The 26,452-nt window shown below is 53.9% G+C and overlaps 1 protein-coding gene and 2 long non-coding RNA genes across 10 annotated transcripts in view; 2 read left to right on the top strand and 1 right to left on the bottom strand.

The window, feature by feature from the left end:
- Positions 1–1,336: 1,336 nt before the first annotated feature.
- The window catches only part of LOC116530870, a 26,725-nt gene continuing 1,609 nt past the window's right edge, over positions 1,337–26,452 (top strand). The window contains exon 1 of the long non-coding RNA XR_004260160.1: positions 1,337–1,435. This is a non-coding gene — a long non-coding RNA (uncharacterized LOC116530870). The remainder of the gene's footprint in view (positions 1,436–26,452) is intronic.
- The window catches only part of LIPE (lipase E, hormone sensitive type), a 28,135-nt gene continuing 7,248 nt past the window's right edge, over positions 5,566–26,452 (bottom strand). For 2 of the 8 annotated variants that reach the window (XM_032249225.1, XM_032249230.1), the window contains exons 2-10: positions 15,106–15,641; positions 13,230–13,320; positions 12,977–13,122; positions 12,606–12,791; positions 12,172–12,466; positions 11,136–11,363; positions 9,588–9,764; positions 6,732–7,153; positions 5,878–6,180 (exon numbers count right to left, since the gene is read on the bottom strand). In XM_032249225.1, coding sequence (XP_032105116.1) covers positions 5,953–6,180; positions 6,732–7,153; positions 9,588–9,764; positions 11,136–11,363; positions 12,172–12,466; positions 12,606–12,791; positions 12,977–13,122; positions 13,230–13,320; positions 15,106–15,641 — 2,309 coding nt within the window. In that variant the 3' untranslated portion in view covers positions 5,878–5,952. The other 6 variants (XM_032249229.1, XM_032249231.1, XM_032249232.1 and 3 more) reach the window with 6 other exon arrangements.
- LOC116530871 lies at positions 24,196–24,889 on the top strand. The gene is made up of 2 exons (XR_004260161.1): positions 24,196–24,668; positions 24,700–24,889. It is a non-coding gene; the product is annotated as an uncharacterized LOC116530871 (long non-coding RNA).

Genomic DNA, 26,452 nt, shown 5'->3' with positions numbered 1-26,452 from the left:
GTGACTTTCCAGGCTAAGGGCACCCCCATGATTCATTTTCTTATCACCTCCTAATAGGCTAATGATGTATCTGTGCCTCCTGATCATTATTTTCCACTGAAACCAGGCTCACACCCACAGCCAGAAGCATTGAACAAGCTTAGTATTGTGGATTCATGGGAGAAAATGCCTGGGAGACTCCATCCTTGGCCCTGCCTTCCCCAGGACCCAGGAGTCCGAGTTCTCCACTCCCCCAGCCCCAGGAGTTCCAGCTCTCAGCCCCTTCCTTTTCTTGTTGCCTGCCTTTTCTTTTTTCTCTCTGGGCCTGTAACTCTTTGTTTATCTCCATCTGTGTTTTGTGTCTCTCTTGTATCGTTACATCTGTATCTTGATTCTCCCTCACTGGGCCTCAATTTTCTCACTTGTAAAATGGAGATAATAATAATAATAATCCAATCTCTCAGAGCTGTGATGAGGAGGACATGAGATAATTATGTAAAATGCTTAGCACAGAACCAGGCCACAGTAAACTCAGTACAAGAGAGCTCTATGATTATTACTGTTTGATTCTTTTTATCTCCCTTTTGGTATCTCTGTTTTTCTCTTGGTCTCACGTGAGTCTCTAGTCACCTCTAGCTCTGGCTTCCTTTTGCAGACATCACCTGCCCCTGACTTCCCTTTTCGGGATGAGGAAAGGGCATATCCAGGCCAGAGCTTGGATTAGGCTTTTCCCTCTCCTTCTCTACAGACCGAGCTCCACCTCACTACCCAGAACACTTGCCTGGGGATAAGGCCTGGCTCCCTTCCCATAAATAGCCTCATAAAATCCTGAACCCCAAACCTGTCATCCCTGGGCGGGCAGTGACTCAAGATCTCGGAGTTCCCGCTCCTAGACACCAACCGTTCAGGTTCCCAGCCCCCTCTTCCCTCTGACCCAGGGGTCCAGGCCCCTAGTCCCTCCTTCCTCGCGTTCCAGCCTTCTCCTCCTTCGAGATCAAGGAGTCTGAACTCTTAGATCCCCAACCTTCCTCAAGACCCATGGATCGGGTCAGCAAACAGCCCAGGTATGTGGAGCCAAAAACCCCATTCACGGCTATGCTGCGACGGTCCACGCCCGGTGCTCCCACCCCGATTCAGTCCCTCCGGAGGCGGGTCCGACACGCGAGGCGCTCCTTCGAAGTCTGGCGGCGATAAGCTATCCGTGACGTCAGTCACTGCCTTCCAGCCAATGGAACTCGGCCTTCTACTTCCCTGGGCCACTCAGGACCCGTTCCCTAGTGGGCGGGACCACAGCCCAACTTGAGCAGCGATAGGCTGCCGAAGACGCCAGTCTCTGCCAGGCCCCGTCAGTCGGCCAATAGAACATAGACCCGGAACCTGACGCTTCGGAATCCCGGTCTACTCTGCGGAGGCCTGAGCGGGCTCACGAGGGAACCAGTTCTGCGGGTCCGGCCGGGTAAGCCCTTCCCAGCACGCCTAGCTTTGGGATTCTGGACAGAGCTCGGGTGGGAAACCGTGAGGCATGGTGAGGCTCGAGGCGGAGAGGGGAGCTCAGCCCCGGCGAACCCATCTTGCTTCGTGGGAGAAACTGAGCCCGGGAAGGGGGGATCTCCGTTATTTATCCATCCATTCCTCCCAACCTAAGCCTGATTCTCGTCTGCTCCTGCCTTCCTGCTCCTTCATCCGTTCAGCTCTTCCTTCCCTCCTTAACTCCCTCACTCACAGATTCCCTGGTCTAGCCACTCACTCATACACTGTCCCACCTATTACTTAGACAAACATTTCTGGAGGCTTCTGGTGTGCCAAGCCTCGTGCTGGGCGATGCTGGTACCAAGATGAGTCAGGCCTGGGCCGTGCCCTCAAGGAGCCCGGGTCAGATGGGAGGACAGACATTGACGGGCAGGGGTGTGCAGAGGCGATGGAGAGCCCAGGAGAAACTGTTTGTAGTTTGGTGTGGTCGGCAAAGGGTTTCTAGGGGAGGGATCATTGGAGGGGTAGGAGGTGCCAGGCAAATTGGAGAAGAGGGTGTGGGGAGGGTGTTTTTGTGTGACCAAAGACAGGGAGGCATCCAGGAGCAGTGCTGTGTGCAGGTGCCCAAGGGGAAGGCCAGTCACGTCTGTGTGGCCAGTAGGGGAACTGTAAGGCTGGAGGAAGCTGAAGAGATGGGCAGAGTCCAGGCTGAGGAGCTTGGAGTTTGTCCTGAGGGTGAGGGGGTAGTGGAGAGCCATGGAAGGGTTGAGAGTAGTGGAGGACAAGGTCATAGTTGGACCAAAACTGGAGGAATGGAACTGGAAGCCAGTGGCCCAGGAGGTGGCTCTGGCAGGAATTCAGGGAGGAGAGAGTGGAGCCTGGATCAGGGAAGAGACTGGATCAGGGTTAAGATAGAGATTCAGGAGGCAAGGCTGGGTGCAGTGGCTCATGCCTGTAATCTCAGCACTTTGGGAGGTTGAGGTAGGAGGATCACTTGAGCCCAGGACTTTGAGACCAGCCTGGGCAACATAGTGACAACTTCATCTCTACAAAAAAATTAGCTGGCTGTGTTGGTGAGTGCCTATGGTTCCAGCTACTGAGGAGACTGAGGCAGGAAGATCACTTGAGCCTGGGAAGTGGAGGCTGCAGTGAGCCAAGATTGTGCCACTACACTCCAACCTGCACAAGAGTGAGAACCTGTCTCAAAAAAAAAAAAAAAAAAAAAAAATAGATTCAGCAGGCAGAAAGAACAGAAAGTGGAAATTGATGGGCTATGGGACAAGGGAGGAATATCCAGGATGAGACCCAGAGCTCTGGCCTGGAGGATGGTGTAGCCATCCCTGAGGTGGGGACACGAAAGAGGATCAGGTTGATGGGTAGTGACTCTTTTAAAAGACAGAGGTGAGCAAGGGGTTCTATGAGTTGGACACGGGAAGCTGTGACTCAGGCCAGTGGATCTAGACCTTCAGGAAGAGTTCTGGGCTATACAGCTCCCTGCCCCAGCACAGGCCCTGACTCAGAAGTCACTTGTTGGGTGAACGTGACCTCTGAGCTGAGGATCCCTTGCTTCTCATCCTCTTAGGAAACCACTTTCTTGTTTCTGCATCTTCAGTCTCTCCCACCCCGCCAGCATTCAAACATGTCCATCATCTCTAAACACATGTGCCCTGTATCAAGCTCCCTTGTGGTGCCCACGGGCTCAATTCCTTACCTTCTGCTCTCTCTTCAACCCACTATGTCTGGCTGCCCAACTGCCAGAGCCCTGCAGTGGTGCTGGACAGGGTCACTGAGGTCACCTGCTCACTGCTGAGACCTGAGGATAACATTTCAATCCTCATCTGACATGGTCCACTCCCTGAAACTCCCTTTACCCTACATCCTCCCTCCCGGGCAGGTTCCTCCCTCTCTGGTTGCTCCTTAGAGCCCTCCAGCCTTGCCTTCCACTGCCCACCCCACCTACCCCATTACTGGGGCGTGATCCTCAGGGTTGTCTCTGTCCTGGCCCTCCTCTTACTTGTCCCACCTGCCCAGCCTTCCTGGAAAGGTTCCAGTCCCTTGGCTCCACCTAGACTGCACTTTTTTTTTGTTTGTTTTTTGAGACAGAGTCTTACTTTATTGCCCAGGCTGGAGTGCACTCGTGCAGTCTTGGCCCACTGCAATCTCTGCCTCCCAGGTTCAAGCGATTCTCTTGCCCCGGCCTCCCAAGTAGCTGGGATTACAAGTGTGTACTACCACACCTGGCTAATTTTTGTATTTTTAGTAGAGACAGGGTTTCACCATGTTGGTCAGGCTGGTCTTGAACTCCTGACCTCAGGTGATCCACCCACCTTGGCCTCCTAGAGTGCTGGGATTATAGGTGTGAGCCATTGCACCCGGCCCCAGATGGCACTTCTGACCCCTGCTGCCTCCTGGGTTGTCTTACTGAGACCTTCCAGCTCACCATGTCCAGAATGGCCTCAGCAGGCCCTGCCCACCCCACACACCTGAGAGCCTGAGCATCCTCTCAGTGAAGACACAGCTTCACTGTCCACCTGCTCCCCTGGCCAGACCTGTGTGTCATCTCTGTTCCCTTGCTCTCCTGTAACCTCATCAGTAAATGCTGTTCTTCCCACTTTTTTTTTTTTTTTTTTATAGTCTCGCTCTGTCACCCAGGCTGGAGTGCAGTGGTTCAATCTCAGCTTATTGCAACCTCCGCCTCCCAGGTTCAAGCAATTCTCCTTCCTCAGCCTCCTGAGTAGTTGGGACTACAAGTGCGTGCCACCACGCCCGGCTAATTTTTTAGAGACGGGTTTTCACCATGTTGGCCAGGATGGTCTTGATCTCTTGACCTCGTGATCCACCCACCTCAGCCTCCCTCTTCCCACCTTTTATGGCTCTGGGATGCTCCACCTACACTCTCTACCCCAACAGCTCCTGCCCCAGCTCCTGCCCCAGCTCAGGCCTCCTTGGCCTGCAGGGCTCCAGTTTTGCCCTTTTCTGTCCATCCCCCAGTGTTCCAGCAGGATCTTTCAGTGCCCTGAGCTGACCCTGGCCCTTTCCTCCTCAAGGCATTCCTGTGGCTCCCCATTGCCCTCCAGTTTAGTCCAAATAGTACTCCAGGCTATTCAGGTCCCTCATACCCCTCCCCACTTTGCACCTGAACTTCTGGTCTGGGGGAAGCTTTTTCTAGCCAGGTGGCAGCTTTGATCACTGCCAGCTGGCTGTCACAACGTGGCATGTTTTTTCTTCCTAGCAGACTTTTGTTCATCCTTTAATGTCAACCTCAGACCACCACCTCTGTGAAGCCCTCCCTGACTACCACAGGTGGAACCACTGGGGACTGTGACAGCCTGTCTCTGTTCTCCCACCCTCTCTGAATCCAGCATCAGAAGCCCTTTGAAGGCGTGTCCTGGGTATAAATCATCTCAGCTCCAAACTCAGGGCCTACAAGGGGCCAGAGAGTTGGTCCAAGAGCTGTCACAGCTGGACAAAACTTGCATTTCCAGTTTTTGTGTGTGTTTTTGGAAAGAGGGTCTCACTCTGTTGTCCAAGTTGGAGTTTGTGGTGCAGTCATAGCTCACTGCAACCTTGAACTCCTGGGCTTAAGTGATCCTCCTGCGTCACCCTCCTGAGTAGCTGGGACTGCAGGAGTGTTCCACCATGCCTGGCTAATTTTTAATTGTGTTTTTGTAGACACGGGGGTCTTGCTATGTTGCCCAGGTTGGTCTCCAACTGGACAAACCATCCTCTTGTCTTGCCTCCCAAAGTGCTGGGATTACAGGTGTGAACCTTCGTGCCCAGCTGCTTTTCCAGTATTTTGTCAGTTTGTTTCTGGTTTCCTGCTAACTTTGCTTCAGTTCTGTAGGGTGTTTGGGTCACTAGAGCCTTTGAGACCCAAGAGATTATTATTTCCCCCTGGTGGATGCTGAGCCTGGTCCCCCTGGGACCAGGGCGAGTCCAGCTAACCTAAGGTCTTTAAGGGGAGGAGCCGAGGATCCAGCATTTCCTGGCAGTGTACCTGGATGAAGTACGCGGGGAGGTGGGTCTGGTTTAGCAGGGAGTCTGCTCCCTTCTGGTCCCAAGAATCCAGGCCCCTACACCCCTCATTCCAGGTTTCTTGGTTTCCAGCCGCTTGAGTCCGATGCTGCCCCCTAGTGGGCAAACACCCCACCCTATTTGAGAGAGGCCAAACTAAATACTTTTATTTACAACAAACGAACAAACAAACCGACCTGCAAGGGAGGGCCAGTGCCCGCCCGTGCGGTGGTTGCATCAGCAGCAGAAGAAGGCAGCGGTGGCGTGCAGGTCCAGCCGTCTTGGTAACCGGTGTGTGTGCCCATCCCCCTCCCCCGCATCCTTATCACCCCCCCTCCCCCGACTTAAGTAAGGCACAGCCGGGGTCCCCTCCCGCCTGGCCTGGAGCGCATTCATTACGGAGGCGGAGGCCGGTGCAGATGGAAACAGGCTTTTAGTGTTGCTCCCGCAGCCCTCGTCTCCCCGCGCGGCCTGGCTCCAGAGGGTGGCTCAGACCGGCGGCGGGGCGGGAGCGGGCGCAGCGGGCGGAGTGAGGACTAGGCGGATGCGCTCTACACACAGCTCCGCGGCCTGGCGCGTCTCGCGGCACAGCGATGCCAGGGTCAGGAAGCCATGTGGCAGGTCCTCCACCACTTGCAGCGTCACCGGCCGGTCCAAGTTGCGCAGTCGCCGCGCGAACATGACCGAGTCGTCCAGCATGGGGTCCAGCGCACACGCCTACGGGGCGGGACAGGGATGGACATGGGGAGCGGGTGGGGGACCGACAGACCGGGGTCGCGTAGAGCGAGGAGGTGTTTGATGAACAACGGGGGTGGGAAATACGGATACAGACAGGGGTGGACAGAGACAGGAGACATGGGGGTGAGGAGTTGGGGAGAGAATGGTGGGGATGAGGGGAATTGTGGGAAGAAAGGGAGAATGACTTTTAACTGCGCTCCCTGGCCTCTGTCCAGCCTCTCCCTTTGCACCCCCTCCAAACCCACCTTTTTTTCTCTTGAGTCTCCAAGCCCAAGGGACTGCCCCACCCATCCTGCCTCTTGGTGCTCAAAATTGCAAAAGAAAACGGGGGGGAGGGGGGCGGAGGGGCAGCCCTGACTCCTGTCGTCCTCCCTCCTGTTCGTTCGGGGCATTGTTCTCTCCTGGGGACACAATTGTCCCTTTCTCCCCCCTCTGGAGCTTTCTCAGGTGCACCTGTGCCCGGCCCCGCCCCTCCCTGAGTGCCCTGATTCTCTCTAAATGCACCTGCACCAAACCCCTCTGGTGCTCACCACGATGTGCACAGGTGGCAGGCTCTTGAGCATGCTGTCGGGTGCCAGCAGCGGCGACATGAAGGGATTCTTGACTATGGGCGAGGAGTAGAGGGGCATCTGTGTGGGACCCTGGCTGGAGCGCCGAGGGTGGAAACCCTGGGGAAAGGTGGCACTGACCCCCAGGCCTCTGTCCATGGGGCTCAGCTCATTTTTGGCCTCAGCCTCTTCTCCTGCGTCCTCAGGCGGTAATAAGAAGTCAACATTGGAGGGCGTGGAGGGGCCAAGTGTCTCAGCTGACAGCGACATCTCGGGGGTGTCTGGCGTCTCGGAGTTGCCCCTCAGGCTCAAGTCCCTCAGGGTCAGGTTCTTGAGGGAATCCGTGCCCAGTGGGCCCTGGGGCTGGGCCAGCGCTGCTTCAGACACACTGCGTCGCATCGGCTCTGAGAGAGGGGCAGCAGATAGGCCTGGCTCTGTTAGTTTGGGTGTGTGTGTGGCTGGCAGGGAAGGCCACAGGAAGGGCAGTCACCTGTGGAGGGCTGTGTTTCCCCAGACTCATGCCTAGGGAATAGGTGGATGCCCAGGTGGTCTTGGTGGGGGTCTTGGCAGTGGGGCTGTGTGTCCTAGGATGTGTGTGTGAGACTGGGAAGGTTAGGTGCAGTTTACCTGTAGGAACCTATTTTTTCTTCTAGATCAAGGAAATGAAAGTAGTTCTTAGTTCATAGGTGGCAGGACTCAGTGGGATAAGATGTGGGATTAGGTACTGCTACACACTGGGGGATCATAATACAGCAGTATTTTTTTTTTTTTTGAGATGGGGTTTCGCTCTTGTTGCCCAGGCTAGAGTGCAATGGTGTGAACTCGGCTCACTGCAACCTCCGTTTCCTGCGATCACGTGATTCTCCTGCCTCAGCCTTCTGAATAGCTGGGATCAGAGGCGTGCACCACCACGCCTGGCTAATTTTGTATTTTTAGGGTTTCTCCATGTTGGCCAGGCTGGTCTCAAACTCCTGACCTCAGGTGATCGCCCACCTTGGCCTTCCAAAGTGCTGGGATTACAGGTGTGAGCCACTGAGCCTGAACTTTTTTTTTTTTTTTTGAGACAAAGTCTCACTCTGTCACCCAGGCTGGAGTGCAGTGGTGAGACCATTGGCTCACTGCAACCTCCACCTCCCAGGTTCAAGTGATTCTCATGCCTCAGCTTCCTGAGTAGCTGGGACTATAGGCATATGCCACCATGCCCAGCGAATTTTTGTATTTTTAGTAGAGACGGGGTTTCGCTATGTTGGCCAGGCTGGTCTCCAATTCCTAGCCTCAAGTGATCCGCTGGCCTGGGCCTCCCAAAGTGCTGAGATTACACTTGCTACAGGGTGTAAATACATCTAAATGATTTGAATAGTGAGCAGGCCCAGTGGTGTAAAGGAAGGCTCCATTCACAGGGAGCTAATAAGTCTCCAGGGTATATCACATTCCTAGGAGTCTGGCACCTGTAGCCACAGGGATCTGCTTCCCCAAATTGCCTTTGTGTTCTTCAGTTTTATTCCTTCAAGTGACCAGGCAAGCAAGTGCCCAAACAATGCTAAAGATACACTTCCAGCTCACCTGGTATGCCCAGCCTGGCCTCAGTTCTGTTCATTTTATCAGACCCACACTACCTACCACGAGGGCCAGGATCCTACATTTTCAGTTTTTACTTTTTTTTTTTTTTTGAGATAGAGTCTTGCTCTGTTGCCCAGGCTGGAGTGTAGTGGCGTGATCTTGGCTCACTGCAACCTCCGCCTCCCAGGTTTAAGCAATTCTCCTGCGGTAGCCTCCTGAGTAGCTGGGATTAAATGTGTGCCACCATACCCAGCTAATTTTTGTATTTTTAGAGATGGGGTTTCACCATGTTGGCCAGGCTGGTCTCGAACTCCTGACTTCGCGATTAACCCGCCTTGGCCTCCCAAAGTGCTGGGCTTGCAGGCGTGAGCCACCCTGCCTGGTCTTACTTGTCTTTATAAATGCACAAAGGTGAGGAGCAAAACAATATGAGTAACTACTTAAGTGCTCTGTGGCCCAGAGGGTCAATGGAACAGAATGGGCACACCAGGGGTGTTGGCATCTTCTAATAGCACCTATTGGGTGCCAGGTATTGTGCTGGCCACTTGACCCAAATGGCTGGGGGCAGTCCTCACCACAGCCCAGTAAGGGTGCTCTTTTTTAATTTTTTTGAGACAAGATCTCTCTCTGTTGTCCAGGCTGGAGTACAGAGACTCAGTCTTGGCTTACTGCAACCTCTGCCACTCAGGTTCAAGCGATTCTCGTGCTTCAGCCTCCCTGATAGCTGGGACTACCCGTGTATGCCACCACACCCCACTAAGTTTTGTTCTTTTTTGAGATGGAGTCTCGCTCTTGTTGACCGGGCTGGAGTGCAATGGTGTAACCTCGGCTTACCGAAACCTCCACCTTCCAGGTTCAGGTGATTCTCCTGCCTCAGACTCCTGAGTAGTTGGGATTATAGGCACCGGCCACCACGCCCAGCTAATAAGTTTTATATTTTTTGTAGAGATGGGGTTTTGCCATGTGAGCCAGGCTGGTCTCAATCTCCTGACCTTGAGTGATCTGTCCACTTTGGCCTCCCAAAGTGCTGGGATTACAGGCGTGCGCCACCACACCCAGCTAATTTTTTTGTGTTTTTAGTAGAGACAGGGTTTTGCCACGTTGGCCAGACTGGTCTTGAATACCTGACCTCAGGTGATCTGCCCACCTCAGCCTCCCAAAGTGCTGGGATTGCAGGCGTGAGCCACCATGCCCAGCCTGTTCGCTGGGACTTTTGCTGTGCTAGGCTGTCCCTCCTGGCCACCCTGGCGGGGCATGTGATGGGAGGGAGTCACTCACCTGCTGTGGGCTCTGACATTTTTTGGGACTTGCGCCCACTCAACTCCAGGAAGGAGTTGAGCCATGAGGAGGCTCCCAGGCGGAAGTCCCGGAGTAGCATGGCTGTGTCCCGCCGCACCAGCCCCATCATGCCTAGGGCTTTCTGGTCTGAGTTGGAGTGGTCCTCTGTTTTTGCACCTGCAGAGTATATGTGAGGAGCTGAGTTGTCCTCTCTTTCCGTGTGTGTGTGTGTGTTTGTGTATAAAAAGGCTTTTATTTTTTTATTTTTTTTTTTGAGACGGAGTTTCGCTGTTGTTGCCCAGGCTGGAGTGCAATGGCCCGATCTCGGCTCACCGCAACCTCCGCCTCCTGGGTTCAGGCAATTCTCCTGCCTCAGCCTCCCGAGTAGCTGGGACTACAGGCACGCACCACCATGCCCAGCTAATGTTTTGTATTTTTAGTAGAGACGGGGTTTCACCATGTTGACCAGGATGGTCTCGATCTCTTGACCTCGTGATCCACCTGCCTCAGCCTCCCAAAGTGCTGGGATTACAGGCTTGAGCCACCACGCTTGGCGGCTTTTATTTTAATAAGTAAAAATGGCTAAGCTTCCAGAAGTTCTTCAATAGGATTTCAGAGGGAAGAAAATTCAAAAGGCCCGTGAGCCAGGCAGGTGAGGGAGCAGCAGAATCCGCCACCTGCTGGCTGCCTCTGCCAGCCATAAATCTGGCACAGCCCCATGGCAGGGGGCCGTGTGCCTCTGTACACACCCCAGCTGCGGGACGCCTCCTTGGAGGAAGGGGCGGGCAGGGCTGCCTTTGGTGCCACCAACCCACTGCAGTCCCCATGGCTCCTGGGCTTGTCCGGAGGGTCCTCGCTAACCCCTTAAGGAGCGGGCTGCGTAGCCCTGCAAGCTGAGAAGAGGAGTTGGGGCAGCCTGGGCGAGAACCCTTGTCAGCCCCTGGCCAGGCAAGAGGCCCGCCCTCCTCCACACTCTTGCCCTCCTCATGGGGCCCAGCTTGCTGACAGCCCAGGCCTGCCAGGAAGAGCAGCCTCCCTTGCCTTTCCGCTGGGCCCAGTCTTAACGCACAGAACTTCGGGCATCTGTGGCCCCAGGGACCCAAGAATATCTGATTGCTTCAAAAGGGATAGGGTGGCTGGGTGCAGTAGCTCACGCCTATAATCCCAGCACTTTGGGAGGCCAAGATGAGAGGATCGCTTGAGCCCAAGAGTTCAAGACCAGCCTGGGCAACATAGCGAAAAACACAAAAATTAGCTGGGCGTGGATGTGGTGGTGCACATGTGTAGTCCCAGCTACTTGGGAGGCCGAGGCAGGAGGATTGCTTCAGCCTGGGAGGTCAAGGCTGCAGTGAGGTGTGTTTGAGCCACTGCACTCAGCCTGAGCGACATGAGACCTTCTCTCACACAGACACACAAAGGGACAAGGAGTGGTAGATTCCTGTGCCTGGCCTCTCCTTCCTCAGTCACAGGTGTCCCGGATCCCAGCCCGTCCCTGCAGGACCCAGACATCCTGGCAGTCCCCTTTCCTGCTGAGGATATGGGCCTCACCAGTATAGGCGCTGACACACTTGGAGAGCACGCTGAGGGGCAGCAGGGGGTCCATGAGGCTCAGCAGGCGGGAGGGAGACGCAGCAGGTTGCAGCATTGTGGCCGGGTAGGCTGCCATGATGCCATCTGGCACCCGCACCCCATAGGCTGCTGCCCGAAGGGCCACAGTGAAGCAGAGGTTCCCACCTGCACTGTCCCCTGCAAGGCATATTCGTTCTCCTGTTGAGCCTGGTTTGGGAGAGGGGTGGTTGGTCACAGCCTGGCAGGGGCAGGGGACTGTGGAGGGAGGGCAGGGAGGAACTCAAGCTGGGATAACTGGGCTCTCCAAGGTGGGGTGTGGGGCACTCCAAGGTCTAGCAGACTGCAGTTTTGGAGACTGGCAGACTGAGGCACAGATTTGGGCTCATGTGGTAGGCAGAGGGTCAGGATGACTCAGGACCTGGCGAGTCCCAGGGAAGCTCTGGGAAAGCCTGGGGGTGCTGCAGGTTTGGAGTAGGGGGGGCAGGTGGTGGGGAAGGGGAGCTGAGGCCTGTTGGAGGAGGGGGCCTCAGAGGGTGGAATGGGAGGTCAGGGCTGAGGCTCAGCACGGAGGGGCTGGGCTGCAGGCTCTGCCCAGGGGCACGCCACACGCTGCTCTGTGCCTCAGCGTCCTCCTAAGATGTTTATCTTTGAAGAGGGTGGTCAGAGACGCTGGAGTGTGGGATGGGAGGCTGGCATGGCAGGAAAGCAGGGCTTGGACCTATCAGAGGGGGATGGCAGAGGCCCGAGGAGACAGGATGGTAGGTGGGAAGTGGAGGTGGAGGAGATGGAGAGCCAGACTTGGGTGCTGCGGCGAGGGACAGAGGATAAAGTGGCTGAGGCGGAAGATTAGGCAGGACCCGGGTAAGCATGTGGCAGGAGCTGGGAGGTGTGGCAGGAGCTGAGAGGTGTGGCAGGAGAGGAAGGAAGAGGGTGTGAGGCTGAGGCTGGAGGAGCTTGCAGCAGGCTGGGCTGGGATGGGAGCAGGCGCAGGTGGCCATGGGGGCCTGAAGCTCACCAAGGAGGGCACAGTGCTTGACGGCCCAGCAGTAGGCAAAGAAGCACTCCTCCAGCGCACGAGGGAAGGGGGCCTCGGGGGCCAGGGAGTAGTCGATGGAGATGATGGGGGCACCCAGCTCCTGGGCCCAGCTCTTGAGGTAGGGCTCGTGGGATCTGGAGGTCTGGGCCACAAAGCCACCGCCGTGGAAGTGAACTACCAGGGACCGCGAGCGGGGCGCCTGCTGGGGGCGTGGCCACAGCTCCAGGCTCCGTTGGCCATTGGACTTCACCAGGCTGCTGAGCTCCTCACTGTCCTGGGGGTGGGGAGGGAGGCAGTGTGTGAGGCTGGGGAGGACTGGCCAGGGCTGCGCCCTCTACGGGGATGCCAGGGAGGGTCTGCCCATGCTCCTCAGCTCTGTCCCTGTCCCTGGCTGAGGCTGGAACCCTACCTACCTGTCCTTCACGCAGGTCGTAGGAGATGAGCCTGATGAGGACGGGCCCGGGGCCCGTGTGGGCCAGTGGGGGTGAGATGGTGACCGTGAGTGTGGGGTCGGCAGTCAGTGGCATCTCAAAGGCTTCAGGTGGCAGGCTGAGCAGGCGGCTTACCCTTACGGTGGCTGATGCCATGTTGGCCAGAGACTGGAGGGAGGGGACAAAAGGGGTGCTGGGGAGGGGCTGCCTGCAGGGGGGCCCTTCACCCCTCCCTCTGATCCCCCAGTCTTTCCCCTTGTGTGCTATCCCTGGGCCTGGAGTCCCTCAGAGACATACTGTGGCCTCAGATGGGTCCCTGGACCTCAGCGTCCCCATCTGTAACAGGCCCTCACCGATAACACCTCGATCTCAGTGATATTCCAGAAGGCTTTCCAGAAGTGCACATCCAGGTTCTGTGTGATCCGCTCAAACTCAGCCCCACGCAGCTCAGGGTCAATGGCAAAGCGGCCACTGGTGAAGAGGGAGCTGGCAGCCACACCTGGGGGTCGGAACGGGGGTGAGGGAGTCCTAGTGGGTCAGGCTGCTCAAGCAGGGGTGGGGAGGGCCAGGAGGGGAGGCTGTAGGCAGGACCCAGCCAGGACTCACTGAGGCCTGTCTCGTTGCGTTTGTAGTGCTCCCCGAAGGACACCAGCCCAATGGAGATGGTCTGCAGGAATGGCCGGATGGCAGGTGTGAACTGTGGAGAGACGCGGCTGCGTCACCCACCGCTCCGGAGAGGGAGGGGGACAGGGCAGGATCGAGGCGCAGGGACGTGTAGGGGAGACGCGTTCATTCAGTGAATGTTTCACAGGCTCCTACTGTGTGCTGGGCATAGCTCGCGCCTGGTTCACGGACCTATGTTCTCAAAGGGAAAACAAATGATCAGCACATAGGCAAAGCCAGAAGCAGCATCACAACAAGCAACGATGAATGGTTTGGAAAGAAAAGGCAGTAGGTGGAACAGACAAGAGCAATGACTCGGGAGGAGGGATCTGCCTGAAGTGAGGGGAGGGTATTCCCTGCAGCGGGCACAGAGTATGAAAGCTCAGAGGTGAGCTCATGCTTGGTGTTTGCTGTGGGTAGCAAAAGCCAGGGAGGGAGCAGAGTGAGCAGTGGGGAGAGGGCCAGTCGGTGACACTGGAGAGGCAAGCGGGGCTCATGTAGGGCCTGGGCAGAGGAATTTGGATTTCAGTCTCAGTGCGGGGTGGAGCTACTGGTAGGCTGTGAGCTAGGGAGTAACATGCTGCGGGGACTTCCTGAAAGTCAGAGAGAGGATGGGTGAGAGGGGGCAGCCAGAGACAGGAACAGGGAGATGGTCAGAGGCAGTCCACCAGGCACAGGTACCTGGGGCAGAAAGCCAGAGAGGGAGACTGAGGCCAGCTGGCCACCACATGGGGAGGGGGAGACAGCGTCTGAGAGAACAGACAGGCAGCTAAGGAAAGACAGTGGGGGACAGGCGCGGTGGGGCTCACGCCTGTAAACCCAGCAGTTTGGGAGGCTGAGGCGGGCAGATCACTTGAGGTCAGGAGTTTGAGACTAGCCTGGCCAACGTGGTGAAACCCCATCTCTACTAAACAAAATATAAAAAGAGAAAAAAAAGACAAGATGATGGGGACACAGAATCAGAGGAAACGGAGCCACAGGAGGCTCAGGCAAGGGACTGGTAGGTTCTTCTGTTCCCTCTACACTGGCCAAGGTCCTACTGCACGCTAGACACTGGGCTGGAGCAGTGGCCACGACAGGGGAGGCTTCCCTGGGGGCTGACATTTTAGAGGGGAGACTGCCTTGCACCAAAGCAGAGCTGGGCCCTGCCCCTGGCTGGGTGCCCAGTAGGCCAGAGGGCACCTGAGTGCCTGGCTATTGTGGCTGGGATGCTGGTTCTGGCAGCCCCGGGAGCTTTCTCGTGACTCTAGGGTCACGGCTGGGACACAGGGAGGGGCTGGCTGGCCCAGCTGGGCTGATCAATACTTGTAGGTTCAGCCCTGGTGAGGGGAGGTCTCCAGGAACGCCTGGGCTGGGTTGCTGAGGACAGAGTGGCTTGCAGGGAAACCTGGAGAGGTGGCCTGGGAGCAGGAAGCTGAGGTGCAGGGAGGCCCGTAGGGCCAGGAGGACAACAGGGTCCCACAGCTGCAGATCCTCCCTGAGGGATCTGAAACTCAAGTGACTTCAGAGGCCAGACAGGTAACACAGAGTGAATGCCTCTCCTGAGTGCAGGACAATAGAGAGCAGTGGATATCCTGGTGAAAAAAGCTCTGCAGTTGGATTTCTTACTACTCAGCAGATTTGGCACAGGGACCATGAGTAGTTTGAGACCCCTGGCGCAGCTCTGCCTGAGCTCCAGCCAACTTCTCCTTTCTGTACCTGCTGTTTCCTGGATCCAATAATGCTGACCACTGTGGTTACTTTACCACACTCTAGGCCAGGCCGGGGCCACCAGGTGCATTTCCCGTGGGCCCAGAGGGGCACAGGGCAGGGGGCTCACCTGGAAGCCCAGGCAGCGGCCATAGAAGCAGCCCTTATGCAGCGTGACATACTCCCGCAGGAAGTCGGCAGTGAGCCCCTCGTCGCCCTCGAAGAAGAGCCCCCCGGGCTGATTGGTAACCAGCAGGCGCTGGGCGTAGTAGACCAGAGCTCGGAGTTGGGTGAGGGCAGCCAGGTAGGCCTCCAGCTCGGCCAGGTTGTGGCCGGTGCGGAAGAAGATGCTGCGGCGGTTGGAAGCCACATAGCGGGATTTGTGCAGGAGGTGCGCCAGGCAGCAGCGGGCTGTGTGCACTAGGCTGCGGTACCCGTTGGCCGGTGTCTCTGGGTCCAGGTCAAAGAGGTGTGCCACGCTGAGCAGGCGGCCCAGGGCTGGCTCCAGCCCCAGCGCCTGCTCCCGCACACCCTCAAAGACGCCTGATAGCCGCCTGGCCGTTTCCCCAGGGCCCTGGCTGGAGAAGAAGGCTATGTTGTCCTCTGCCAGCGTCACCAGCGACTGTGTCATCGTGCGCAAGTCCATGTTGTGGATGAGCTTCGAGGCTGTGGGCAGGTGGGGAGGCCTGTTAGGTGGGGCTGGATCAAACCTTGCTCAGCGGGGGCCCAGGAGTCTGTGCCCTAGCTACCCCCTCCTCTGTCAGACCCCAGCTCTTTCTTCCTTCAGTCCCAGCGGCCCAGGACCCCAGGGTCCCCCTCTGTTAGACACAAGAGGTCACTCCCTTGTCTCTAGGAATCAGAAATTTGGGGACCCAGTTCACAGTGTCTTCCTCCTTCGGGAGCCAGGAGTTCTGCCCCTCAGCTCCCTCCTCCCTCAGACCCAGTAGACCAGGCCCCAACCCTTCCTCTTCAGGACCCAGGAGTCCCTGCTGTCACCTATTTGGGACTCAGAAACTTGCTGCCTCAGCCTCCTCCTATCCCTCAGACTCGGGAATCCCAGCATTCTCCTAAGCCCACACAACTCTGGTTCCCTAACTCATTTCTCTCTCCTATGATCCAGGAGGCTGCTGGTCCCTCTTCCTTCCTTCCAGGGACCCGAGAGTCCAGGCAACTGTCTCCATGAACTCTCCTGGGGCCCAACACTCCTTCTCCTAAATTCCAAGACGTCTAGACCTCCAGTTGGTCCCCACTCTCAGGACCCAGGAGTCCAGGTCTCCCGTCCCATCTTTCCTTCTCAGGCCCTAAGTGCTACCCAAAGGCCGCTCCCCTCTAACAGCATTTGGGAGAGAGCAGCCCCAGCCCATCCATTCCCATCTCTCTGGAGCCTGGTCTCCAAGCCCAACTCTCTCCCTGAACCCAGGAGTTCACGATCCTAGACTTCATTCAAGATTGTTCCTTTTCCTTCAGGTCTGGCTGTGGAACCCCCTCCAAATCCCAGTTCCCTCCCTGTTTCTCTATGAGATCCCCAAAACTCAGTCTTGCTTCTTCCCCAGCAGGGTCCCCTGGCCTTCAGGCTTGTCACTGTTCTGGGTTGCCCAGCCGGCCCTGCTCCCCTGCCTGGAACAGCGATACTCATCGCTGCTGTCGACCTTGAGCATATCCATGCAGGTCCCGTGCTGAGAGCTTTCTGAGTGTTTGCTGCTTTAGTGCGATAACCCTCTGGGACCCACGCCACCTAGTTCAAATCTCTATTATTGTCAGCATCTCCATTTTCCAGGACAGGAAACTGGGGCTCAGGTTTTAAGTGAGGAGGTAAAGGTTACACTAAAAGTGGCAGAGCTTTTGTAAACCCAGCTCTCTAGGTCCACAGCTACTCTTATGGGGGGCTCCCCCCAGGACTCCGGAAGCCACACCTCAAAAACTTGCCCTAGCCGGGTGTGGTGGCTCACACCTATAATCCCAGCACCTTGGGAAGGCCAAGGTATGTGGATCACAAGGTCAGGAGTTTGAGACCAGCCTGACCAACATGGTGAAACCTTGTCTCTACTGAAAATAGAGAAATTAGCCGGGCATGATGGTGTGTGCCTATAATCCTAGCTACTCAGGAGGCTGGGGCAGGAGAACTGCTTAAACCCAGGAGATGGAGGTTGCAGTGAGCTGAGATCACACCACTGCACTCCAGCCTGGATGAGAGAGCTGCTAGACTCTAAAACAAACAAACAAAAAAACCGCCTTGGATTACGTCTGACTTTACACACTTCCCGGTCCTCAGTGCTCTTCGCTTTGAGATCCTTTCCCAGGCATTCAGGCCGCCCTGTTTCTTGGATGCCCTGTCACCCAGGTCCTGAACAAGCTGCCCTTGGTGGAATGCTACCATCTGTTCCAGGGACTTCCCTCCCAAAGCCCAGCACCTTGCCTGTTCCCCTAGAAGAAGAAATTTCCTTTCCCTTCTAGGTCCTGGGGCCTGGCAGCGGCCATTCCTGTCTCTTAGCTGGCTGCAGACTCACCCCTCCCAGGCATCTTCCGAGCTCCCCTGGGCTGGGACTGCTGGTCTGTGGCTTGTGCCAGTAGCAGCCTGGGGCAATAAACCCGGGGGCGGAGCTGGCCTGCCCAGGGTATAGCCATGCAAGCCACCTCCCACCCAGAAAGATCAGTGAGGACCACGTGCTGTAAACAGAGTAGAGAGCCCAGCTCCCTGCCCTGCCCCCCACCTGCTCCCAGATTCAGCTCAACTGGAAATCCTGTTACAGGCTCCTCTGTCTTAGAACCCAGGAGTCCACACCCACAGCTCCCTCCTCCCTCAGACCCAGGAATCCAGGCCCCCAGCCCCTTCATCCTTTAGGACCCAGCAGTCCCAGCCCCAGTCCTGAACAAGTTGTCCCCTCTCACCCAGCCAGGCTGCCCTCTCTCTCCCCAGAGAAGGCTCAGGGAGCCAAAGGCCCAGTGATCTCAGCTCCCTCCTCCTTCTCTGGCCCTGGCACAGCCGGTCCCAGCTGTTGGGGGGAGAGAGGAGGTAGCCAGCCCTGCCTGTCCCTCCTGGGAGGACAAAAGCTGATTAAAGGCAGTGCCAGGCTCAGCTAGGGGCCTGAGTGGCTGGTCCTACTGGGTGGTGTGACCACACTGGGCACCCTGGATCTGCCACTTACCCCTCTCAGCCCACCCTGCTGTGACTGGCATCCCCACTTCAGGCTAGGAAAAAAGAGGCTTGAGAGACGATTCACCCATGTCATTCACCCATGTCATTCCACACACTCCTTGCCTGGCCTTAGCTTGTCACCTCAAAGAGGTAGTCCCCAGCTGTTCCTCCCCACCTAAGATATGCACCCCCTCATTATTTTCTGCCATGATACTTAGTTCTGTTCCATTCTGCCATTTGACACTGTATTTATTTTTTGAGGTGGAGTTTTGCTCTTGTTGCCCAGACTGGAGTGCAATGGCATGATCTTGGCTCACCGCAACCTCTGTCTCCCAGGTTCAAGTGATTCTCCTGCCTCAGCCTGAGTAGCTGGGACTATAGGCACACACCACCACACCTGGCTAATTTTGTATTTTTAGTAGAGACAGGGTTTCTCCATGTTAGGCTGGTCTAGAACTCCTGACTTCAGGTGATCTGCCCACCTCAGCCTCCCAAAGTGCTAAGATTACAAGCGTGAGCCACCTCACCCGGCCTTGACACTTTATAATTTGTTTACATACTTGTTCATCTCCACCAGGACAGAGCTAGGTTTTATGGAGCTATGAAACTTAGAAGGTGCAGAGGTGTGGCCCTTTAGAAAGAATACAGAATAACAAATACAAGATTAGGGCCTTGGAAGGGGCCTGTGCAACTGAGAGGCCCTGAGGCCTCAGGGTCATTTGCTTGGCTGGAGGTGAATCTTCTCTCTGGGACTGGGATTCCTGAGGTGGCCCTGGGGCCTGCCATGGGACCTGGCACATAGCAGGTGCTCCGTGGATATGTGAATTAGAAAGGAAGGAATGAAGAGGCAGAGTGCGAGCAGAGGGGCCGGTTAGCTCGGGAGAGGACTGGCCCTCCCCAAGGCTGGTGGACAGATGGACAGACAAAGGCCTTAGGAGGCAGTGTTAGGCGTGCAGCTGTGAAAATGGGATGATAACCCAAGCTGTCGACCCTAGATTAGTCTGGTCTCCTCATCTGGAAACTGCACTTGGCCGTTCTGCTGGCTCAGGGTGGGAGACAGGAAGTTGTTTTTTTTTTCTTTCTTTTTTTGAGATGCAGTCTTGCTCTGTTGCCAGGCTGGAGCGCAGTGGCATGACCTTGGCTCACTGCAACTTCCCCCTCCTGGGTTCAAGTGATTCTCCTGCCTCAGCCTCCCAAGTAGCTAGGAATATAGGCGCCTGCCACCATGCCCAGCTAATGTTTGCATTTTTTAGTAGAGATGGCCAGGCTGGTCTCTATCTCCTGATCTTGTGATCCGCCCGCCTCAGCCTCCCAAAGTGCTGGGATTACAGGCGTGAGGATTTTAAGGATTTATAAGCGGCACCCATGGCTAGTGTGTTCTGCACATGGTTTACTTTGTGGGCTCACTTGACCTCCCTGAAATAGTGTATTGGGTGATTTTTCTCTGCAGCACTTGTCACTGTCTAGTGTACTATACAATTTACTACAGGAATACCTCACTTTACTGTGCTTCGCACATACTGGATTTTTTTACAGTTGAAGGTTTGTGGCAAGCCTGTGTCGAGCAAGTCTGTCTGCATCATTTTCCCACAGCAGGTGCTTACTTCCTGTCTCTGTCACATTTTGGTAGTTTTCACAGTATTTCACACTTTTCCATTATTATTATATCTGTTATGATGATCTATGATCAATGATCTCTGATGTTACTATTGTAATTGGGGACACTGCCAACCATGTCCATGTAAGAGGGTGAACTTTACCGATAAATGTCGTGTGTGTTCTGACTGTTCCACTGACCAGCTATTTCTCCCATATCTCTTCTCCTCGAGCCTCCATATTCCCCGAGACATACAAAATTGAGGCTGTGTGTGGTGGCTCACGCCTGTAATCCCAGCACTTTGGGAGGCCGAGGCAGATGGACCATTTGAGATCTGGAGTTTGAGACCAGCCTGGCCAGCATGCTGAAACCGCATATCTACTGACAATAAAAAATTAGCTGGGCATGGTGGCTTGTGCCTGTGATCCCAGCTACTTGGGAGGCTGAGGCAGGAGAATTGCTTGAACCTGGAGGTGGAGATAGTAGTAAGCCAAGATCATACCACTGCACTCCATCCTGGGTTATAGAGCGAGACTCTGTCTCAAATAAATGCAATGAAAAATAAAATAGGCTGTGCATGGTGGCTCAAGCCTGTAATCCCAGCACTTTGGGAGGCTGAGGCAGGCGGATCACAAGGTCAGGAGATCGAGATCATCCTGACGAACACGGTGAAACCCCATCTCTACTAAAAATACAAAAATTAGCTGGGTGCGGTGGCAGGTGCCTGTAGTCCCAGCTACTCGAGAGGCTGAGACAGGAGAATCACTTGAACCTGGGAGGTAGAGGTTGCAGTGAGCCGAGATCATGCCACTGCACTCTGGCTTGGGAAACAAAAGCAAAACTCCATCTCAAAATAAAATAAAAAATAAAATAAAATAAAACAAAATAGAAATCAGGCCAATTAACAACCCTACAACAACCTCAAAGTGTTCAAGTCAAGGAAGAGTCTTGTGTCTCTCATTTTAAATAAAAAACTAGAAGTGATTAAGTTTAGTGAGCAAGGCATGTCCAATGCTGAAACGGGCTAAAAATTAGGCCTCTTTTGCCAGTTAGCCAAACTGTGAATGCAAAGGAAAAGTTCTTGAAAGTAATGAAAGTGCTACTCCAGTGAACACATGAATGATACGAAAGTGAACCAGCCTTATTGCTGATATGGAAAAAGTTTGAGTGGTCTGGATAGAAGGTCAGACCAGCCACAACATGTCCTTAAGCCAAAACCTAATCCCAAGCAAGGCCCTGTCCCTCTTCAATTCCATGACGGCTGAGAGAAGTGAGGAAGCTGCAGAAAAAAAGGTCGGAAGCTAGCAGAGGTGAATTAATGAAGTTTAAGGAAAGAAGCCATCTCTGTAACATAAATGTGTAAGGTGACGCAGCAAGTGCTTACCCAGAAGATCTAGCTAAGATCGTTGATGAAGACGGCTACATATTTTCAATGTAGATGAAACCACCATGTATTGGAAGAAGATGTCATCTAGGACTTTCACCGATGGAGAGGAGGTTAGTGCCTGGCTCCAAAGCTTCAAGGCCAGGCTGACCCCTTGCCAGGAGCTAATGGAACTGGTGACTCAGTTGAAGCCAGTGCTCATTTATCATTCTAGAAATCCTAGGGCCCTCAGGATTACCCCAGATCTACTCTGCCTGTGCTCTTAAATGGAATAAAGCCTGGATGAGAAGACGTCTGTTTATCACATGATTTATTGAGTATTTCAAGCCCACTGTTGAGACGTACTGCACAGAAAAAAACAAAATATTTCTCAAGGACAATGCACGTGGTCACCCAAGAGCCCTGGTGGAGACATACAAGTAGAGCAATATTGTTTTCTTTTTTTTTGAGATGGAGTTTTGCTCTTGTTGCCCAGGCTGGAATGCAATGGTGCAATCTCAGCTCACCACAACCTCCGCCTCTCGGGTTCAAGCAATTCTCCTGCCTTAGCCTCCCGAGTAGCTGGGATTACAGGCATGTGCCACCACACCCATATTTTGTATTTTTAGTAGAGACAGGTTTCTCCATGTTGGTCGGGCTGGTCTCAAACTCCCGACCTGAGGTGATCTGCCCGCCTCGGCCTCCCAAAGTGCTGGGATTACAGGTATGAGCCACCGTGCCTGGCTTATGTTTTCATGCGTGCTAACACATCATCTGTTCTGCAGCCCACAGGCCAAGGAGTAATTTCAACTTTTAAGTCTTACTATTTGTTATATATTTTTTAATTTTTAGTTTTAGAGATCGATTCCTGCTGTGTCACCTGAGCTGGAGTGAAGTGGTGCAGTCATACCTCATTGCAGCCTAGAACTTCTGCGCTCAAGTGATCCTTTCACGTCTGCCTCCTGAATAGTGGGTACTACAGATGGGCACCACTATGCCTGGTTAATTGTTTTTTCAGGTTTTTAGAGACAGAGTCTTCCTGTGTTGCCTAGGCTGGTCTTGAACTCCAGGCCACAAGAGATCCTCCTGCCTGCCTTGGCCTCTTGAGTAGCTGGGATTACAGGTGAGAGCCACTGCATTTGGCTAATTTTTTGTGTTTTTTTTAAGAGATAGGGCTGTGTTGCCTAGGCTGATCCTGAACACCGGACCTCAAGTAATCCTCCTGTCTCAGCATCTTGAATAGCTGGGATTACAGGCATGTGTCACCATGCCCAGCTCTAAGTCTTATTAAATAATAAAAAATTGGGCCGGGCGCAGTGGCTCACGCCTGTAATCCCAGCACTTTGGGAGGCCGAGACGGGTGGATCACAAGGTCAAGAGATCGAGACCATCCTGGTCAACATGGTGAAACTCCGTCTCTACTAAAAATACAAAAAATCAGCTGGGCATGGTGGCACGTACCTGTAATCCCAGCTACTCAGGAGGCTGAGGCAGGAGAATTGCCTGAACCCAGGAGGCGGAGGCTGTGGTGAGCCGAGATCGTGCCATTGCGCTCCAGCCTGGGTAACAAGAGTGAAACTCTGTCTCCCTAAAAAAAAAAAAAAAAAAAAAAAAAAAAGATTAAATAATAAAAAATTGAAATATACTTTGTAGGCTGAGTGCAGTGGCTCATACTTGTAATCCCAGCACTTTGGGAGGCCAAGGCAGGAAGACTGCTTGAGGCCAGTTTGAAATCAGCCTGGGTAACAGTGAGATCACCCCCGCAACAAAAAATAAAAATAAATTAAAAAAAAAAAGAAATACATTTGATATCCAGGAACAATGGCAAGAAAGGATTTAGACTATGACATAGACTGGGTTGATGAAGCACCAGCAGGCTTTGAGAGGGCTGACCCCAATTTTTTTTTTTTCGAGATAAGTTTTGTTCTTGTTGCCCAGGCTAGAGTGCAATGGCACAATCTTGGCTCACTGCAACCTCCACCTCCCTGGTTCAAGTGATTCTCCTGCCTCAGCTTCCTGAGTAGCTGGAATTGCAGGTGCCCACCACCACACCCGGCTAATTTTTGCATTTTTAGTAGAGAGGGGGTTTCACCATGTTGGCCAGGCTGGTCTCAAACTCCTGACCTCAGGTGATTCGGCCACCTCAGCCTCCGAAAGTGCTGGGATTACAGGTGTGAGCTACCATGCCTGGCCCGACTCTAATTTTGAAAGTTCTACTGTGGGCAAAATGGTATCAAACAGCATCGCATGCTATGGTAAACTGTTTTGTGAAAGAGTTTATCGATGGCAGAAAACTTCATTGTTACCTTATTTTAAGAAATTGCCACAGCCACCTTCCACAACCACCACCCTGATGAGTCAACAGCCATCACTACTGGCCCTCTACCAGCAAAAAGATGAGGATTTGCTGAAGGCTCAGATGATCATTAGCACAGTATGGGGCCAGGTATGGTAACTCATGCCTGTAATCCCAGCACTTTGGGAGGTTGAGGCAGGAGGCTCACTTGAGGCTAGGAGTTCGAGACCAGCCTGGGCAAGACAGCGAGACTCGTCTCTACAGAAAAAAAATTAAAATATGTACATGCTATTTTTAGACATATGCTATCATACATTGAATAGACTATAGTATAGTGTAAACATAGCTTTTCTATGCACTGGGAAACCAACAGATTTGTGTGACTTGCTTTATCAGGTGGTCTGGAACCAAACCCAAAATGTCTCCAAGGCATGCCTGTATTTATATTGTTTGCCCTCTGTCTCCCCCACTGGATTATAAGCTCCTTCCTCCAAGGGGCAGGAAGTTTTGCTTGTTTTATTCAGCCCTTGGGCAGCAGTTGGTGCACTGCCGCCCCTTGGTAAAGTGGTGGCATCCATGCGGGTAGGGATCCATGGTTAGGGATCTTTTAAGATGATAAGGCCAGGCACGGTAGCTCACACCTATAATCCCAACACTTTGGGAGGCTGAGGCCAGTGGATCACCTGAGGTCAGGAGTTCGAGACCAGTCTGGACAACATGGTGAAACTCTGTCTCTACTAAAAATACAAAACTTAGCCAGGCGTGGTGGCACGTACCTGTAATCCCACCTACTGGGGGGCTGAGGCAGGAGAACTGCTTGAATCTGGGAGGCGGAGATTGCAGCAAGCCAACGTCATGCCACTGCATTCCAGCCTGGGCAACAAAGAGAGACTCTGTCTCAAAAAAATAAATAAATAAAATAAAATAAAAGACGAGGAGAGGGGACATTTCCGACAGAACAAGTGACTGTAAAAAGGAGTTGGGAAGGGGCTGGACTCAGGCTCTAGGGACTCCAGGGCTCTGCCCTTTGTCCTGTTCCAGGCAGCTCCCTGAGGGCTGGGCTGGGTGGAGCTGGCAGGAAGGATGTTGAGGTTGCCAGAAACTCGCCAGGAATCCCTGGCAGAGGGCACTGGGGCAGGGGCAGGCCTAGTAGGGCCATGGGTGAGGACTGGGGCAGAGGTAGGGCCGAGGGGATTCAGCTTTGGGGGGTGTGTTCCACTGACTGACTATCCCCCCCAGGCCCTTTCTTTGTCCGAGAGAGTTTCTCAACAGTTGGATCTGACTCCTGAGGACTGAGCAGGGTAAGAATGGTGACTCCTGAGGACTGACCAGGGTAAGACCAGCGGTGGGGAGGAAAGTTGTGTGGGGGATGGAAAGGGGATGGAGGAAGGGCCAGGTCTGGGGCCTTGGGAGGAAGCAAAGGCTTCTGAAGTGGAGAAGCTTGGAATCAGATGCAGGCAGGGACAGTGAGTGGCTGGATCCCTGAGAATGTCTGCATAAAAGAGAAAATGTTGCACCAACAGCCTCTGTGTGCCTGGTCTCTGTGTGTGTGTGTTTAATTTAAAAATAAAGATCAGGTCTGGCTATGTTGCCTAGACTGGTCTTGAACTCCTGTACTCATGCAGTGAGTCTTCGGTCTCCCAAAGTGCTGGGATTTCTTTTTTTTTTTTTTCCATTCTCAAAGGAGGTAATGAGATTTATGTGTTTTATGTGAAGTGACTCATGTCAACCCATGAGGGAGTGTCCATTATCATCCCTTTTGGCAGATGACAAAATTGAGGCACAGAAAGGTGACATGACCGCCCGGGGTTACATGGGCAGCAGGGGGCAGCTCCAGGGTGGTGCTGCTGCTCTCTGCTGTGTTTCTGTATGCTGCTCCCTCTCTCTGTCTGTGCTTCAAGTGTGTGCTTTCTGGTGAGGTGTGAGTGTGTCTGGGGTTCATGTGTTCGTATGCACCTCTGCAAATATGTGTCATGGCTAGTGTGTGTCCTGTCCTGTGTCCATCAGCACTTTTTTTTTTTTTTTTTTTTTTGAGATGGAGTTTCGCTCTTGTTGTCTAGGCTGGAGTGCAGGAGTGCAATGGGGCGATCTTGGCTCACTGCAACCTCCGCCTCCTGGGTTCAAGCGATTCTCCTGCCTCAGCCTCCCGAGTAGCTAGGATTACAAGCATGCACCACCGCACCCGGCTAATTTTGTATTTTTAGTAGAGATGGGGTTTCTCCATGTTGGTCAGGCTAGTTACGAACTCCCGAACTCAGGTGATCTGACCACCTTGGCCTCCCAAAGTGCTGGGATTACAGGCGTGAGTCACTGCGTCCAGCCCTGTCAGGACTTTTTCTCAGTCTGTGCATGTTCTTGGTATGTCTGAAGGTATGAATGTTTGTATGCAAGCATCATGGCCTATGTGTGTTTCTTAGCCTGTGAGTGTATCTGTGTCTGTTTCTCTTGGCCTGTAAGCTTGTGTGGGCACATCTGTGTATCTATGAATGGATATACTTGCTTGTGCATGTCCTGGTCTCTGTGTGTGTGTTTAGAACAAATCTCCCCATTTGCTCAAGCTGGAACCCAGCGTGTCATCCCGGCTACCTCCCCACACCCCAACTCCCATGCAATCCATTCCCTACTCCTGCCCACCCTGCCTATTAGGGGCCTCAGGAACCTGGCCCTTCTCCCCACCTCCACTGCCTCCTCCCTGGTCCAGGATGTAGCATCATTATCTGGGTAACTGTGACATCTCTGATTTTGTTCTCTTTGATTTGTTGTCCACATAGCGGCCAGAGTATCTTCCTAAAACATAAATCTGTTCACACATTTCCAACCCTTCAACATCCCCTGCCATGCTCTTAGGGTAAAGCCCCTAGTCCTAGACACGGCCTCCCAAACCAGTTATTTATTTTTTTGAGACAGGGTCTTGCTCTGTCACCCAGGCTGGAGTGCAGTGGTGTGATCTCAGTTCACCGCAACCTCTGCCTCCGGGTTCATGCAATTCTCTGCTTCAGCTTCCCGAGTAGCTGGGATTACAGACACGTGCCACCATGCCCAGCTAATTTTTGTATTTTTTTTTTTTTTTTTTTTTTTTTGAGAC

Source organism: Sapajus apella, unplaced genomic scaffold, assembly GCF_009761245.1.
Source record: "Sapajus apella isolate SASKATOON/1434 unplaced genomic scaffold, GSC_monkey_1.0 scaffold68, whole genome shotgun sequence".
NCBI classification, from domain to species: domain Eukaryota; kingdom Metazoa; phylum Chordata; class Mammalia; order Primates; family Cebidae; genus Sapajus; species Sapajus apella.
Note: the sequence above shows the minus strand (reverse complement) of the source record. Positions and strands in the feature narration are given on the sequence as shown.